Source organism: Gracilinanus agilis, chromosome 4 (genome assembly GCF_016433145.1).
Source record: "Gracilinanus agilis isolate LMUSP501 chromosome 4, AgileGrace, whole genome shotgun sequence".
In the NCBI taxonomy this organism is placed as follows: domain Eukaryota; kingdom Metazoa; phylum Chordata; class Mammalia; order Didelphimorphia; family Didelphidae; genus Gracilinanus; species Gracilinanus agilis.
Window position 1 is genome coordinate 472,439,675 of NC_058133.1, and position 17,136 is coordinate 472,456,810.

At 43.2% G+C, this 17,136-nt stretch overlaps 1 protein-coding gene across 1 annotated transcript in view; it reads right to left on the reverse strand.

Moving 5' to 3' along the window:
- NOTCH2 (notch receptor 2) overlaps positions 1-13,173 on the reverse strand; it is a 173,289-nt gene extending 160,116 nt beyond the window's left edge. The window contains exon 1 of the mRNA XM_044672526.1: positions 12,921-13,173. Within this exon, the coding sequence (XP_044528461.1) occupies positions 12,921-12,993 (73 nt within the window). The 5' untranslated portion in view covers positions 12,994-13,173. The remainder of the gene's footprint in view (positions 1-12,920) is intronic.
- Positions 13,174-17,136: the final 3,963 nt, after the last annotated feature.

Consider the following 17,136-nt stretch of genomic DNA (forward strand, 5'->3'; position numbering starts at 1 on the left):
GGAGGGAGGGAGGAAAGGAAGAGAAGGAAGGAGGGAAGGAGGGAGGAGGAAAGGAGGGGAGGAGGGAGGGAGGAGAGAGGGAAGGAAGGAGGAAGGAAGGAAGGAAGGAGAGAAGGAGGGAGGGAGGAAGGAAGGAGGGAGGAAGAAAGGAGGGGAGGAGGGAGAGAGGAGAGAGAGAAGGAAGGAGGAGGGAAGGAGGGAGAAAGGGAGGAAGGGAGGGAGGGAGGAAAGAGGGAGGAAGGGAGAAAGGAAGAAAGAAAGAAGTTATCTAGTCCAGCTTCCTCTTTTGACAGAGAAGGAGTTTGAAGCCCAGGATCACAAAGAGTTAAGTTGCTGACCTTTTCCTTCTGTTTTCGAATGGGCATTAAGTAATTGTTCCAAGGCAGAAAAGTGGTAAGGGCTAGGTAATTAGGGTTAAGTGACTTGCTCAGAGTCACACTGTTAAGAAGTGTCTGAGACTACATTTGAACCCAGGTCCTCCTAACTCCAGCCACCTAGCTGCCCCAGACTAGATAATGTCTAAGTCTATGATTCAATGATTCTTTGAGAGCACACAAAAAGAGGAGAGGATTGATAAGTATCAAATAGGGCCAAAAGGTCAAGAAGGAGGACTCAGGGGATTGTATTTCACAGTTTAAAACACCCTAGATCTTAAAAGAAAGCAGTTTCCAGTTGGGTAGGTTGTAGAATTTGGAAGGAAGACTCAGAGGGGCTAGAGAGGGGGCAGTGAAACAGATACAGAGACCAGGTCTCTTTCTAAACATTTCACAATGAAAAGGGAGAGGGGGTGCAGGATCTAATTTGAGGAGATGACCTGGTCAAGGGAAGGGGCTCCCTTTCTCCCTGAGTGGACCAATGGAAAGAAGATAATAGAAAGAGAATGAATATGAGCGGAAAAATAACCAAAGGAGAAAGGAAGTCTTGTTGATGAAACAGGAGGTGATGGAAACCAGCATGAATAAAAGGCCTATTTAATTCAATAAACATTTATTAAGCACTTTCTATGTGCTAGGCATGGTGCTAAGTGCTGCTAGCCTTGGCAAAGGGATAAACAACCTCATCCTCTGAGACCAGAATGAATGAGTGAGGACAACTCATTTATTTATCTCTCAAACCAGGTGCTAAATCGTTCCTGTGTGAGCTGCTGCCGAATGTACAAAAATATAAGACCTGATCTTTGTCCTGATATAGGTCACAGGCTTGTGGAAATAAGACATATTCAAATCATAGCATAGACCAAATTTACAGAAGACCTATATGTGAAAGAACTAAAATGGCTCATTTTGCTTTTTTAATATACTTTTAAATATACTTTAAAACACCCTTGAAATTTTAGATATCCTTGGATATTACGCCTATTTACAAGATGGAAAAATACAGCAGAAAATGTCATCTACTGGTGGTAAGAGGACCACAAAGTCAGGGACAGTGCTTTGGTAAATTAAGAAATTCAATATAATACTAAGAAATAGGGGGCAGCTGGGTGGCTCAGTGGATTGAGAGCCAGGCCTAGAGATGGGAGGTGCTAGGTTCAAATCCTGCCTCAGACACTTCCTAGCTGTGTGACCCCCATTGCCTAGCCCTTACCACTTTTCTGCCTTGTAACCAATACACTGTAGGAAGGAAGAATTTTAATATTAAGAAGAAACAGTTAAATAAATCATAACAGAGCTTTTTCAAAAAGTGACTTTTTTTAAAACATTTTTTAACATTTTTTATTTTTTTATTTTTATTTTTAATTTTTTTTTAACCCTTGTACTTCGGTGTATTGTCTCATAGGTGGAAGAGTGGTAAGGGTGGGCAATGGGGGTCAAGTGACTTGCCCAGGGTCACACAGCTGGGAAGTGGCTGCGGCCGGGTTTGAACCTAGGACCTCCTGTCTCTAGGTCTGACTCTCACTCCACTATATTTTTTTATTTTTTAAACATTTACTCACCAAAAAAATAAATTGTTGAATAAACATCTAAAATAAGGAATAAAATCTTGAAAAATTTTTCAAACTTTTCAAATTTCTTTCATTTTTATTATTTTTAAAATTTTATTATTAATTCATTATTTTGTTATTAAGACTTTAAAATTTTCAATCTTAGCATTTAACAAAACAGAACCAAATGAGAGACAATAAAAAAAAAAGTGTGTAATCTGAAGTTTCACCTGCTGGTCAAGACTCTTGATGTATATTCTGGATGAAATAATTTTCTTCCTCCTATAAACACCATAAAACCTTTTATATATTCCCCATCTTTAATTTCTTTCCGCTTGGGATCCGTCCACCGGCTCAGAGGTCACTGCAATCAAAACAAGTGTCCCTCCAGCATCCCAGCCACCACAACTACTAGGTCACAGTCCTTGGGAGAGGCCCTCCTCTTTCAGGTGCTTAGAAATGTTATTTTCTCCCCCTTGTTCAGGCTCACTTCAAATATGGTAATCTAGTTGGCACGCTCCCAGCTCTGAATTCCACCAGACCTTGAGAGGGCATTCATTCTGCCTGGAATTGCTCAGAACCAGATACTTAAATCCCACAGTGCCTGAGCACACGGCAATCCGGCTATCCCTCGAGCCCAGAAGCAATGGAATGATTCTCTAAAACCACACATCCTTGAAACTACTCTTCTGGATTGCAACATTAGTCAACAACATTTATCAAGAGATCACTGTGTACAGGGAAGGGGGGAGGGGGCTCCAGTGTGGGGGTGGGGGAGAAGCTGGGGAAAAAAGAAAAGAAAATGTTTAAAAAAAAAAAAAGAAATGTTTTTAATAAGGGGGCCCCAATGCCAGGTTGATTTGGCCAGAACTTCTTGGCTTGGTAGAGGACCGGTCAGTCTACTGGCCTGAAGGACAAGAAGGACTGGCTGGCTGGCTCAGGGAAATGACCAGTAAACGAGGTCAGAATGAAAGAGTCGATACACAGCCTTAGTTTCTGCCCTTGAGAGCAGGTTACAATGTAGTTTTCAAATGTAATATCATCACAAAAAGTTGTATGATTGTACTCACATTAGCAATTCTTGAATGGTCCTCGGAGAGGCAAAAGGTGGGGGGAGTCTGACAGTGTGGGGGGGAGGACTTGGGGGGGAAGAGATGCTGCTAGAGATCAAAATAGTCTTCATTCGAGTCTAGTCTACAGAAAGACTTCCAACTTTTATTTCTTTTCTGAGCATGTTTTCCATCCTAGTTGTGATTCACCAAGATATTATTAAATCTGCTTTGCATTCCCAGGGCAGGCCTTATAAAATAGAGGAAGGAACTCTATCCCAGGAGCTTCTCATTATCATGTGCTCCATCTAGGATTAAAATCCAGAGGAAAAATTTAAACCTAAAAACACCAGAAGGAACTTGTCCTGGAGTCAAAGTACAGGATAAAGTTATTCTCTTACTATTTCTCTAAAAACTGAAACCTGTAATTTCATCAGTATGGAGGGTGCCTGGTGTGGAAACTCCCTCCATTCATGCAGATCTATCATTTCTAACTTTAGAGTCTTGAGATACAGGGAGGTTAAGTGATTTGCCCGTGACTATGAAAACACTAGATGTAAAGGAGGTAGGAACTGAACTCACATCTTCCTGGCTTCAAGATTGGGGACAGCTAGATGGCATAGTGCCACCTGGCCAGGTCCTGGGCTCAAATCTAACTTCAGACACTTCCTAGCTGTGTGACGATGGCAAGTCGCTTCACCCTGATTTCCTAGCCCTTACTTGCTCTTCTGTCTTAGAAATAAAGCAGAAGATTAAGGTTAAAAAAAAAAAAAGACTGACCCTCTGTCCTTTCAACTCTTAAACCAATCAACCCCAAACAGCAAGTATTGATTAAGCCCCCACTATGGGCCAGGTACTGTGCTAGGTGCTGGGACCACAAAGACAATAATGGAAATGTCCTCACATCTCTATGAGAAGTGACACGTACACACGAGTATATATACCACACAGACTCTAAATGTATAAGGCAGGGCTGTGGGGAAAGTACAAACATCTCAGCCACTTGGAAAAGGTCTCACACTGGGGGCAGCCTTTGCACTGAGCTTTAAAGGAAAAGGAGAGTTCTAAAAACCAGTGAGGGGGGCTTGCATGCATTCCAGGTATAAGGGGCACAAGGATGGGGCACGGGACACTTTGTATGAGGAATAAGAAGAAAGCCAACGTGACAGGAGGGAGAGTAAAGGAGAATAAGCTTTTTGAACATCCATCTACCACTGGCACTATTTTATACGTTATCACCAAGTATTTTGCTTCCAGTTTCAAGACAGACCTATATGACTGAAAAAAACTTTCTACTCATCCTCAAATGTTAACCAATCTACAATACTTCACTAGTATTGACTTAAGGTAAAATTCCTAAAATAAAATGCACATCACTATCTCTACCACAGAGAGAAAAATAGAAGTAAAGGTTTAAGTAGAATGGATTACTTTGAAATCCGATGACCTCACATTGCAATGAATGCCAAGAGACCAGGCACCTCCCCAGGGAAGATGGGAGTAGTCAGATACAGAATCAGAATGAAAGTTTCTATGGACAATTCTGATACATAGTTTGTTACTGAGCGGAATAAAAAGTTCATTTACTGCCGTGAGCATTCCTTTACTTTGTAACTATGGGCATTCACAGCTTCTTCAGGGTTAATTTGAGAGTAGGATGTGTTTAATTATCACCACATGAATTACAAAGACAAGAACTCTCCAACAAAGTAGCTTCTTCCCACTGAACACACCAGTCAAGATGGGCTGGTCTTTTAAAGTCTTCCAGTAGTTCCCTGGCAAAAAAAAAAAGGGATGAGCAAGAAAAGATCACAAGCAGGAAGCAAACCAAAGTCAACACACACCTGCCACTACATAAGACAACAGGTTAAACGAGGTGTGAGGATAGCTTCAAGCCCCAGAAAGTGTATTTTGGTTTTGAGAAGACCGTCTACCTTTAAATGAGGCAAAACTTGAGACATACCAAAATTCCCCATTTTTGTCTCCTTCCCCCAACAAAACACACAGATGTATGCATACCCACTTCATATAAATAAATATGCTAAGGAGGGCGGGCAAGGCACTCTTCGCCAAGGGAACAGGTTCTGCAACCCCAATAAGCCCAGCCTGTGTTTGTGCCGCAATGGGGCAGCCTTGGCAGGAGGTGTGGATAATGTATGCATGGATCTGAGCTGCCAACATCCTGCATGAGAACCAACTTGGAGACCAGTAACCGCCCAAGGCAGGCCTCCAACGAAGGGCAATGTGACAGCCCAGAGAAGTGCTGGCCGCTTGTTACTTAGCCAAGAGAAGGAGGGCAGTTTTCATAGCTGGAACAAAGGAATCCACCTGATGTTTTAGGAAGAGCAAAGGGAGCCAAAAAATACCCCATACTCCCACCCACCTCCCACCACCACAAAAAAAAAGTCTTACTCAGTCCCATCCAGCCCATCCAGTTAGAGCCTGAACTTTTGGGGAGCTGGTGAAACAAGGTTTTTGCCAGGACAAGCACAAAAGGGTGAGGGAGATGCTGGCAGTTATGATTAACTGATGGGGTGGAATCCCCATGCCAACTGGGGCAGAAACTCTGGGTGAGTCCATGATAACACCTCAATTCTTCTCAGACAACAAAAAGGATCTTTCAGCCACTGACAGAGGGGAATGAATCTTCAAAGGGAGAACTTCTTAGTGAAGCCAAGCCTTCTCATGGGTCAGGCTTGGCATTCAGGACTCAGTAGGAAGCCTCCCATCCCCTCTCACTCAAATCCACAATCACACAGGCTAAATATACATCCATACCCCAAAAGACCAAAGAGCCTTTGTCTTTTCTCCATTTAAGACAAAATCATTAAGTATATTCAGACCCTTGACTTGTAAAGATAATCTTCACAAAGAGATCTGACTTCTAGCACATAGTAAAAAGAAATCCAAATAGTTACAACTCAAGAGGACTGGTGTGGAAGCCACCACTGTGCCCAGGAGGGATCAAGAACCTTAACAGTCTATAACATGCTTTTCAGCTGGGTCAGAGCCCTGAGCCACACTACCTAGAAGGTCTGCACTGAGTCAACCCAGCAGCAGGAAAGAGCTTTCCAAATGTGTGGATAAATCAGCAGATGACTCTACCAGTGGTGTGCTCATTAGTTCTGCCTCAACAATGACATAAGCTCTTTGAGGGCAGGGACAATGCCTTCCCATCCAGTAACTGGTAAAGCACTGAGTGAAACTCATCCATTAAAAATGACATTAGACAAGCTTCACTCCCACCCTAATGGGTCAGAAAACCTTGCTGTCCCAGTGGGTAAGCTTTGTAAAAATCTCAAAGCCAAGAGAAGGAGAAAAAAATCTCATCAAAGGAAAGATACTATAAAAATCTGACCAATGCTTATGTAAATAAACCAATGGGGTCATTCCCTTGATCTCCACTACTGTCTGTGGCTCCCTTAATAACTCTTCTGTACAACCCAGCGCATGACAGAAGAGAATGAACATTGGAACTGAGAGTCAGGAAATTGGGTCCAAGGTAACTGGGGACAAGTCACCTATTTCCCTCCCTGGCTTCCATTTCACCATCAATAATGAGAAAAGATTAGCCTAGTTGATCTCTGAGACATCCTCTACTCAATCTTCCACTCTCCTAACCTTTACTTCCTTGGGTAGGAAGAAGGAAAGAGAAGGAAAAAAGAGAGACTACACTGCAAATTCCCTATGTCCAATAGGGCATATTGATCAAATGATGTGTTAAATCCAGAACTCTGGAAGCAAACTCCCAAAAACATTCTTTCTTCCCCCTTCAAGACACAAACATCAAGAAACTCTGCCAAGGAAAGCACTCAGCCCCTTTCCAAAGATCCAAATGTTCACAGTTCTTGGTTCAGAAGCACCCCTTACTCAACTCTGTCATTCTACTTTCCTTCTTCAGAGATCTGTCCCTTCTTCTTACTAGTCCACCTTGGGGGTAAAAGGAGAAGGAAGGAGGGGAGATGGCTCCCACAAGACAGATAAGTGGTCACAGTTCTTAACAACATGTAACATCTTCAAAGGGAAATGTGGTTCATGGGAGCCAGGAATGAAACATAACACTTAACAACAAAAAGATTTCAAGGTTACATGGGTTCTGGTACTACTACAGTCTGAATAAATTTAGCAGTATTTATTAAGAAACTACTATTTACTTTTTTATTTGCTACTTTATTTTTTATTAAGAATCTACTCTTTAAGGGCAGTGATGTGGCTCAGTGGATAGAGCCAGGAGGTCCTAGGTTCAAATTTAACCTCAGAAACATTCTAGCTGTGTGGCCCTGGGCAAGTCACTTAATCCCAATTGCCTAACTCTTACTGCTCTTTTGCCTTGGAATGGATACTTTCTATTGATTCTAAAACAGAAAGTAAGAGTTAAAAAATGCTTCTAAGGCATTAGAGATACAGAGCCCAAAACAAAATTGTCCCTGCCTGCAAGTAGCTCATATTCTATAATCGGAAAAATGTACACATTTAAGTAAATATGAAATATATACAAAGTAAAGAATTGTCATAGGTCAGCACAATCTCCTGTAAGGTTTGTGAATGTTTTACACATCGGTCTTCACAATGGATTGACAACTACAGGATTGAATGTTTGGATATACAGAAATCTTATTTTAGGAAATGCAAACTTTGATACTCACCCTGCTGTCTCAATCCCCATTCTGAGAAAGCTAAGTAGGCATGTTTTGTAGAAAAAGTTCTGAGTCTGCAAAGACAAACCTTTAAGCAGTAACCTAAAAGGTACAACACTCCCAGTAGATGTGAGCTTTCTCAAAATATTGACAGTGTAAGGATTGGGGTAGAGGGGCAAGAAAAATCCAGGACCCAAACTCAGAAGGGACCTCAAGAGGTCATCCAGTCCAGCCCTCCCTACGTTCCTCCCCAGTCTCACCGCTCAGGTTAGCCCCCAGGATTTGTGGGGCTTACAGGCCTAGGTTCCCAAGCACCCTACAGAGGGTTCAGAACTGGGAGGTGAGGAGAACAGATTCTCTGAAAGGATGCCAACACAAAGGGAAAAACAAAAACCTGAGCTGCTCTTTATTCAAGAGAAAGGGTGGAGTACGAGTCCTACCAGAGGTGGGGTCAGCTTTCAACTGCTCTCATCTCTCAAAAGGTGAAAGCAGCTTCCAGCAAACCTGAGTCAACATCAGCCTCACCTGCAGGACATCCCATGGGAGGGGAGAGATGGAAGCCAAAGGTGCAAGAGGCCACTATACCCACAGCAGGCTAATGATGTTCAAATAAATAAATATAATTCTTCTCTAAGCTCCTACTCTCTGCCTCCCACTGTACCAGGTACTGTGTGTAACCCAGGACCTGCCACCATCTTGCTGAGGAAATGGTTTGACATATGACACAACTCAAGCAAGAAATTCTATATACTATATTCTATATCTGTCTGCCCTTATATTGTGAGCTCCCTAAGGGCAAGAACTATCTTTCTGCCTCTTTTTGTATTGCCAAGGGCTTAGCACTGGTCCTTGAAGCTAGTAGGCACTTATGGACTGTCCGTCTCTCCTTTTTAGTCAAATCCCTTTGGTTTCAGGAGAAATCTCTCCATGGAAAAGAAGTGAATTCACTTTGCAGGAAGTGTTTCTCAGCCTGGTATATTACTTTTCCAATGCTCCAAACTCCCAGAAGTTCAAGGTGAAAATCCTCCCCTTATAGGGGGCAGTTGGGTGGCTTAGTATATTGAGAGCCAGGCCTAGAGATGGGAGGTCCTAGGTTCAAATCTGGCCTCAGACACTTCCTAGCTGTGTGACCCTGGGCAAGTCACTTAACCCCCATTGCCTAGCCCTTACTACTCTTCTGCCTTGGAACCAATACACAATATTGATTCTAAGACAGAAAGTAAAGGTTTTTTAAAAATCCTCCTCCTATCCCCCCAAGTCTTTAAAAAATTAATTGTAATTAATTTTATTTTAAAAATATAAAATCACTAACTTTCCCCAAAAAATTCTCTAAAGAAAATTCATTTTTAGGTTATTTTCCTCATTAAAAATTAAATGAAATTAAAATAAATGTATTGGAATTTTAAAAGAATTTCACCTTAATTGCATTTTCCCTACTTGACATTCAAGTCGTACCCTGTTATCCTGTTGTTCTATCATGGCATGAAGCTGTAACCTTGAATTAATGACAGCTTATATTCCAATAAATTAGAATCACAGAAAATCTTAAGTAAAGAGTCTCATCCTTTCAGATCTAGTCCAACATGTACCTAAAATGAGAATATCTTTTAAAACATCTAACAACTTAAGACCATCCAGCCTCAGATCAATTACCTCCAAAGGATGAACATTCCTTAAAGCAATCACTTCAACTTTTGGACAGTTCTGATTTATTAGGAAGTTCATCCTTATAATGTCCCTAAATTTATTTCTTGGCCACTTTCACACAATGCTCCTAGCTCTGCCCTCTGAGGTCCAAGAACAATTCTAATCACTCTTCCCCATGACAGTCTTTCAAATATTTGTAAACAACTGTCAAGTTTCCCCTAAACGTTCTCTTTTTCCAGCTCAACATTCCTGCCCCTTCAACCAATTCTCTTATGGCATGGTTTAAGACCTCTGATCATTGCAATCACACTACTCTGGACACCCTGAAGTTGGTCTTTCCTGAAATGTGGGCGCTTACTAGGCTGGAAAGGTTTTCAAGGAAGGACACTGCCAAAGATGGTCACATGAAGACCTTTTTTGCTAAGTTCAGAGAAATCCCTCACCACAGGGTTGGCCATCAGGTGTGATGACTTCCAGTATGGCCATGGCAACTTGTGAAAAGCATCTCTCAAGATTATGAGAGAGTTCAGTCTGCATCAGTAAGAAGAGTGTCTATACCTATGAAGTTATGAGTTCTTTGAAATACTGAAGTATCTTCCATACATCACTCTAAAGAGACTAGATGGCTTATCTATCCCTAAGATTCTCTGAAGTAGAGGGAGGCATGTCTAGAGAATGGGAATGAGTCCCATGAAAGAATTTGCAAAACAATGCAAATTATACAGTTTCACAGAACACCATATTAAAAAAAGTGTATGAAGCAGCTCTGAGATATCCAAATATATCCCATCCCATTCAGACATCTCCCAGAGGTCCTAAACTGGGCAGTCACATTCCTAGTGACAAAATACTGTGCCCCTTTCAGTAGCTGGAGGGACAAATCTGGGAAAGAACTGAGGTCATCTCCTAAAGCTGAGGAATTAGTCAATAAACATTTATTAAGTGCTGTCATTTACTGTTCTAAGCAAAGGCAAAAAGACAGACCCTGCTCTCAAAGAGCTCAGTCTAATTGAGGAGATGATATACAAAGCATAGACAATAATACAGTGGAAACAATCATCGCAGGGAAGGCATGGCAGCAGAACAAAATTATTGACATTTCTTGAGAAAAGTCAATCAGGAATGCCTCCTCCACCTCCCTACTTTGAATTTCATAAAAAGGGATAGGGGGCCAAGTGCAAAAAGGTGCAGGGGAGGCAAAAAAAAAATATTCTCTGGCTTTATTGCGCTTTTTCTCTTAGCATTCAAAGAAACTGACTAGGGCTTGACATTTTTCAAAAGCAATTATTTGGAAGAATGCTAAAACAGTCTTGAAATCAATTTTATAAAAATTCATGGGGTCAAGGTGAATTATCAAGCAGGTAGCAAAATCTGAAAGTAGCTCCCAGTGGCAGGGAAAGGAGATCCTGGGATATAGGTGTGGTCACAAACTGCTGTTTGGAGAACCACAAGAATGGGACTGACAGATCTCCGCTGGGGAACTCAATGATGTGTAAATTACATCCTGGCAACAAGCCCAATATAAGAGATTCAAAGGGTCAGAAGGGTGTGTTCTAATTGGTACCTTGGGAGAACCCAAGTGATAAGAGATGGAGATTTCCAGAAAAAAAGTTCACAGTAATTTAGTATAATTCAGGAGAGTCACTAAAAAAAAAAAAAAAAAAAAAAAAAAAAAAAAAAGGCTTTACCATTTCTCGAGCAGTATAGAAAACAGAGACTCAGAATCTGTTAATTCTATTTACTGAGGTAACTAACTCAGTTTAATCCTCAAATTCTCCACTTGTAAAAAATAGGGTTGCTAATACCATCGACTACATAGCTAGAGAAACCCAGGTCACTCTTTTAGGATGCTAAAATTAAAAAGGTTCCCTAATAGCAGAAAGTTATTCTATTTTCTTTTTATTTAGCACTATTTTGAACAGTGCCTTTCAATCTCACTATTAGTTCTGCCCCAGTGACTCTGGAAAGTTTTATTTATTTCCCATCTTTTTTACAAGGAGGAAACTGAGGGCCAGTGAGATTAGGTAACTTGCCAAAACAAGTTACTAAGAGAATGAGTGAGGATTACAACTCCCTAGACTCAAGTGTCCATCTGATCTTGCTAATTTTGCCACCTCCACCCACCCCAATCACACATTACATCATTGCTTTCATTTAAAGGAGAAGAAAAAGACCTATACAACTTGAATTATTCCTTAATGCTTTTTGATGGAAAGTACTATGTCAGAAAGTACAATCGTGGTTCCTCTCCCCATATCTATTCCTGGTTCCCTTCGGATAGTCTTAAGCAGGTGCATTTGTACCAGAAAATGCCAGAGTTCCAGTTTTCAGGTGGAAGAATACCTCAATTCTCTTTAAAAAACAAAAACACACAAAAAAACCTTTATGATGTTCATTTTTTAACATCCTCTGGTATTCAAAACTGAGAAGAAACAAAAGTTGTCTTAAAACTCAGCACCTTTTCTTTAAAAGAACAGCTTACTTTAAGTTAAAAACAGTTTGTGGTTTCTGTAAGATTCTTCCTGGAAAGGATAGTTTCATTATTTAGATCTCCCCCCACCCCACCCCCTCTTTTTTTCTTTTTTAGCAAAACGACCTTCAACAGGGTGCTGAGACACGTTCCGATAACACTCACAGAAGCCTCCCTAAAGAAGGTACTTTGACTATGAATTGTCCCACTCTCACTCTGCCCCCAACCTGCAAGCACAAGAGTTGGGGTTGGCTGGAGGGGGGCAGGGGGGGGGCGTGTCGGGGGACAGGGATGCCGGAAGAGTAGCAAATAGTGCCTCCAAGTTGGAGATGGTCAATGTCACCTAGCAGTTCTTCCAAGCTGGGGCCCCCAGTTCCCAAAGATAAACCTGGGGATCTGTGTCTTTGCGAGAATGACAACCGTTGAGATTTTAATTGCTTTGGTATGGGGTCACAAGAGTTTTCCTACCCCTCCTGCCACAAAGTGGGCAAAGCCCCCGGGACTCCGGCGATTCCCCAGGCAGAGAGGGGGTGACTGTCAGAAATTCCAAGCGCGCTGCCCAGCACAAAGTCAGGGCTGAATTAACGTCGTGGCCTGATCTGGGCTCCACGAACGCTGCTGCCCCGTCCCCCAGACCCTCGGATAATCTCCAGGACCCTAGTCCGGAGCTCGGATCTGATTCTCCTCAGCAGCGAAGGTCCGATGGGCTGAAGCCGAGTACGACTTCCCCCCACGAGGGCGTCTGGCATTCCAGGAGCCAGAGGCGCTCCGGGCGTGCGGCTCGCAGCCCGCTGAACTGTAACCCTTTGTTAGGCTGGGCAGGGCCCAAGGTCAGTTCGGCTCTCGCCTAGTCCGCAGGGGGCGAGCCTCCAGCATCCCCCTCCCATCCCTGCTCGCCCAGGAAGAGTAGGGGGCGTGCAGTGGCCCACCCCCACCCCGCCTCTTCGCCCCCGCCCCTTCTCCCAGGAGGGAGAACCGAAAAGGTCCGCGGCTTTCGTTAATCAAATCTTTTCACTCCACAGGGAGGCTGCAGAGAGCCCGGCAAGCCTGGCGTCCCACTTTTCCCCCCCCCGTGCTCCAGCACGGAGGGGGTATATTAGTGCGGGTGACTGGAGAGGTGAGGGAAAGAGAGAGTGTGGGAGGAAGACTTGGGGGTCTCAGAGCGCCAGCCTGGACCACCTAGGGATACTCACCTAGGGTGGGAGCGCCTTGGCACAGCCAGAGACCCAGCAATAGGCAGAGCGGGACAGGGCGCAGGGCGGGCATCTTCTCGGTCGCCTCCTCCTCCTCCTCGTCCGCCCGAGCTGATCCACATGGGGCGGGGGGGTCCCTGCTGGGGAGCCCCCTACTCTAGGACTGCAGCGGCGGCGCTAAGAGCCTCCACGGGAGGCCCTAGGCCGGTTAAGCCCAGCGCCTAAACGGCCCCGCGCCCCGGATCCGTGCAGACCGAGCACCAGTCACAGCAGCCGCCGACGCCCGGAGTTTTGGCAGAAAGTTTTTGCTTCTCTGCGCCTCGTGTGTCCTTCCGCCTCGGCCCTCCTCCCCCTGGGGAAAGCCCCGCCCTCCCCTTCTTCCCTTCCCTCCCCTCCCCTCTCGCCTCCGCCTCCGCCTCCGCCTCCGCCTCCTCCTTGCAGCAGCCGCCGCCGCCTTCCGTACCCCGAGGTTTCCCGCACGAAAAAGTTCCGGCACGATTTCCCCGCGGAGGGATCTACTACAATCCGTCTGCACACTGCCCACCCCCCTTCCCCATTCCTCCCCAGCGCGGGTTAGGGCCGGAGGCTCTGTTTTAACCCCATCGGTGCTGGAGAGCTCCCCTGCGCTGGGAGGGAGCCCGTGATGGGGGAGAGCGTGCAGAGCCAGAACCTGGAGCGCTGGGCTCATCTCAGTAGAAGCAGAGATGGGGACACGGGTATTGACGCCTGGGGTGATAGAGAGAAATTAAGGTCGGGGTCCGAAGACCCGGGGCGCTCTTGCTGGGTGTCCTTGGGCAAGTCCTAGCATCACGGATTGACAACTGGAAAAGACAGGAGCAGCCTCTGATTTTAGAGAGAGGGAAACCTTGTGGGATGCTGCAATGGGTACAGGGCTGGACTTGGAGTTCAAATCCCGGCTATTCCGATTAAATCTTGGGCAGCTTTGGACAAGTCATTTAACTTCGAGTCCTCAATTTCCTTTTATGTTAAAAAACAAATAAAGTGGCTATGATGCTTACGATTTATGTGTCCTTGGACAAGTCATTTAGTCTCTCTTAGCTTCAGTTTCCTTAGATGTAAAACTAAGGATTTGTACTCAAATGATCTTTGAGATGTCTTCCAGGTAAAAATCTTATGATCTTAGGTGTATATATAACGATACCCTTATAGGATTCCTACATCCTTAAACTCATACATAGTGTGTCAACTGTCATGGAAAAAGGACCATAGTTTAGGGAAAATTTGGGGAATGGGAAGCAGAACCCAGTAAAGAGATACCTTACATTAGTCTTTAAATAAATATTTGCTGAGTTTTTCAACTCAGAGGACTGTGTTAGGGCTCCACGATACTTAGGAGCCCCTACCAGAGATGCATGAATAAATGTTTAATAAACCACAAAAAATGTACTCATGATATACTTTTTTTTAAAAACCCTTGTACTTTCGGTGTATTGTCTCATAGGTGGAAGAGTGGTAAGGGTGGGCAATGGGGGTCAAGTGACTTTGCCCAGGGTCACACAGCTGGGAAGTGGCTGAGGCCGGGTTTGATCATGATATACTTTTAAATTTAATCTGCATTATTTATATTTTCTCCATCGCTTTTTAAAGCACCCTTACCTTATCAATTCTAAGACAGAAGAGTGGCAAGGGCTAGGCAGTCAGGATTAAGTAATTTGCCCAGCTAGAAAGGATCTGAGGTCAAATTTGAATCCAGGTCCTCTCAGCTTCAGGCCTGACACTCTATCCACTTGTATTACCTAGCTGCCCATTTTCATCACTTTCTAAAGGCTAGACAATCAATAAAATAATAAATCAAGTCCTGATTTGTTTGCTGATTTCTAAGGTATTCTCACTGAAAAATTAACAATCATCTCTATGCTCTAACATCTGTCTTTTCCCATTGAGGAACTTACAGTCTAGTTACCAGCACAAGACACACATTGGAAAGTCAAGTAGTAATACAAAGTATAAGTACAAAATGATTGGAGCATATTTGTTCAGAGGAAGGAGAGTCACCATGGGCTGGGGCAGTCAGACAAATATCACACAAGAAATAGGAGTTGAGCTGATCCTCAAAAAAATGGGTAGGTTCTGAAGAAACCGAAAAAGGGGATAGGGATTCCACATAGGTGACATAGATCACGTAAAGAGAAGAAGCAGAGAGTTTGTGCCTAGAAAAGTAGCAAGAATAAGGCTGGCAAGGCAGATTAGGGCCAGATGGTGGAGGGATTTGAATGCCAACTTAAAATTTAGCCTGAAAACAATGGGAGATCACCGAAGAATTTTGAGCCCAATAGAGGCACAAAAAACAGAGAACAGCAGAACAAGATGGGACTTCAGAAATCATTTACCATAATCCTTAATCTTACTGAGGGTAACCAGATTGCTAAATGGTGCAATGGATAGAGCACCAGACATGGAGTTAGGAAGACTCCTATTCAAATCTGGCATCAGACACTTACTAGCTGTGTGACTCTGGGTAAGTCATTTAACCCTCAATTTCCTCATCTATAAAATGAACTGGAGAGAGAAATGGCAAAACCACTCCAGCATCCTTGGCAAGAAAACCCCAAATGGGGGCACAAAGAGTTGGACACAATTGAACAACAGTTCAAAGGGACTAAGAAATAACTGAACAGCAAAAATCTTACAAAAGAGGAAACTGAATCTTAGAGAGGTTAAATAATTTGCCTATCCACAACCATGCTAGCACATGGAGAAACAGAGTTTGAATTTGTTGAATTCAACAAATACTTATTATTCAGAGCACTGTGCTAGGTACTGGGAGAGAGAAAGTTTTTAGCCAAGACATGATCATTACCCTCATGGAACTAACAGCCTAGTAAGGAGATAGGATATACAAGTTACTATAATACAAAAATTATAGTTCACATTTATACATTGATTTACAGTTTAGAGTGCTTTGCCCCCACAATAATCCTATGAATTTGTTGTTTTTTTTTAATGGTGTATGTGTGTAGCTGGACTTATGATTTCATTGGAGAACTCCAGATGTGGAAACTATACCTTCAAAATTATGGAGCAGCTCCCAATACTGGTCTCTAATTTGTAACCTTAGAGACTTGCCTGGGGCTTGGAGAAATTAAGTGGCTTGCCCATAATCATACAGCTAGTATGTATCAGAATCAAGGCTTGAACCTAAGTCTTCCCAATTCTAAAGTCAGCCTTTAACCACTATGTCTTGCCACAAATACCATTATTCCCATTTTGCAGATAAGGAAACAGAGTCACAGAGGAGACATGCTTTCCCATGGTGACATAGCTGGTGAGTGGTGCAGCCAAGACTTGAATCTAGCAGTCAAAAAAGCTCAGCAGTCTTGAAGTACATTAGAAGCAGCATGTTGTTATTCAGTCATATCTGGCTCTTCCCAAATTCATCTGGGGTTTTCTTAGAAAAGATACTGGAATAGTTTGCCATTTCCTTTCTCTAGATTATTTTACACATGAGGAAACTGAGACAAACAGGGTAAAGTGATTTGCACAGGGCCACACAGCTGGTAAGTGCTGGAGGCCAGATTTGAACTCAGGAAGATGTCTTCCAGTCTTCGGGTGAGCTCTCTATCTACTGCTTCACCTCATTGCCCCAAGAGAAGCATAACTCTCGGCTATTAAGAAGTAATGATCCCGCTGTACTCTGCCTTTGTCAGGTCTCATCTGGAGTCTTGTTTTCTGTCAATAGTTAAAGAAAGACATGAACTAGAGGGAGACCAAAGGAGGGTAGCCAGGATGGTGAAAGGTCCTGAGCCTATCTTATATGAGTTTTAGTTAATGGAAAAGGGCATACTTTATATGGAGAAAAGATGATTCAAGGCAGACATAATAGTTTTTACAAGACCTGGAAGAGTTTTCATGTAGAGGGAGGATTAGATTTGTTCTGTTTGGCTCTAGAGAACAGAACCAAAAGCAATAAGTAGAAGTAAAAAAAGGCAAACGTAGGCTTCTTGTTAGGGAAAATTTCCTTACAATTAAAGCTATTCAAAAGTAGAATGGGTTATCTTGGGGGGGGGGGGTTGCGGCGTTCTCCTTCTCTGGAGATTGCTGAGTAGAGGTTAAATAGCCGCTTACTTGGCATTTTATTGTAGGGATTCTATTGCTATATAAATGGAACTAGAAGGCCACTGAGGTCCTTTCCAAGTCTTATATTCTGTGATGTTACCCTTTGTTTCTAGACCATATGATATCCCTTCCACTACCA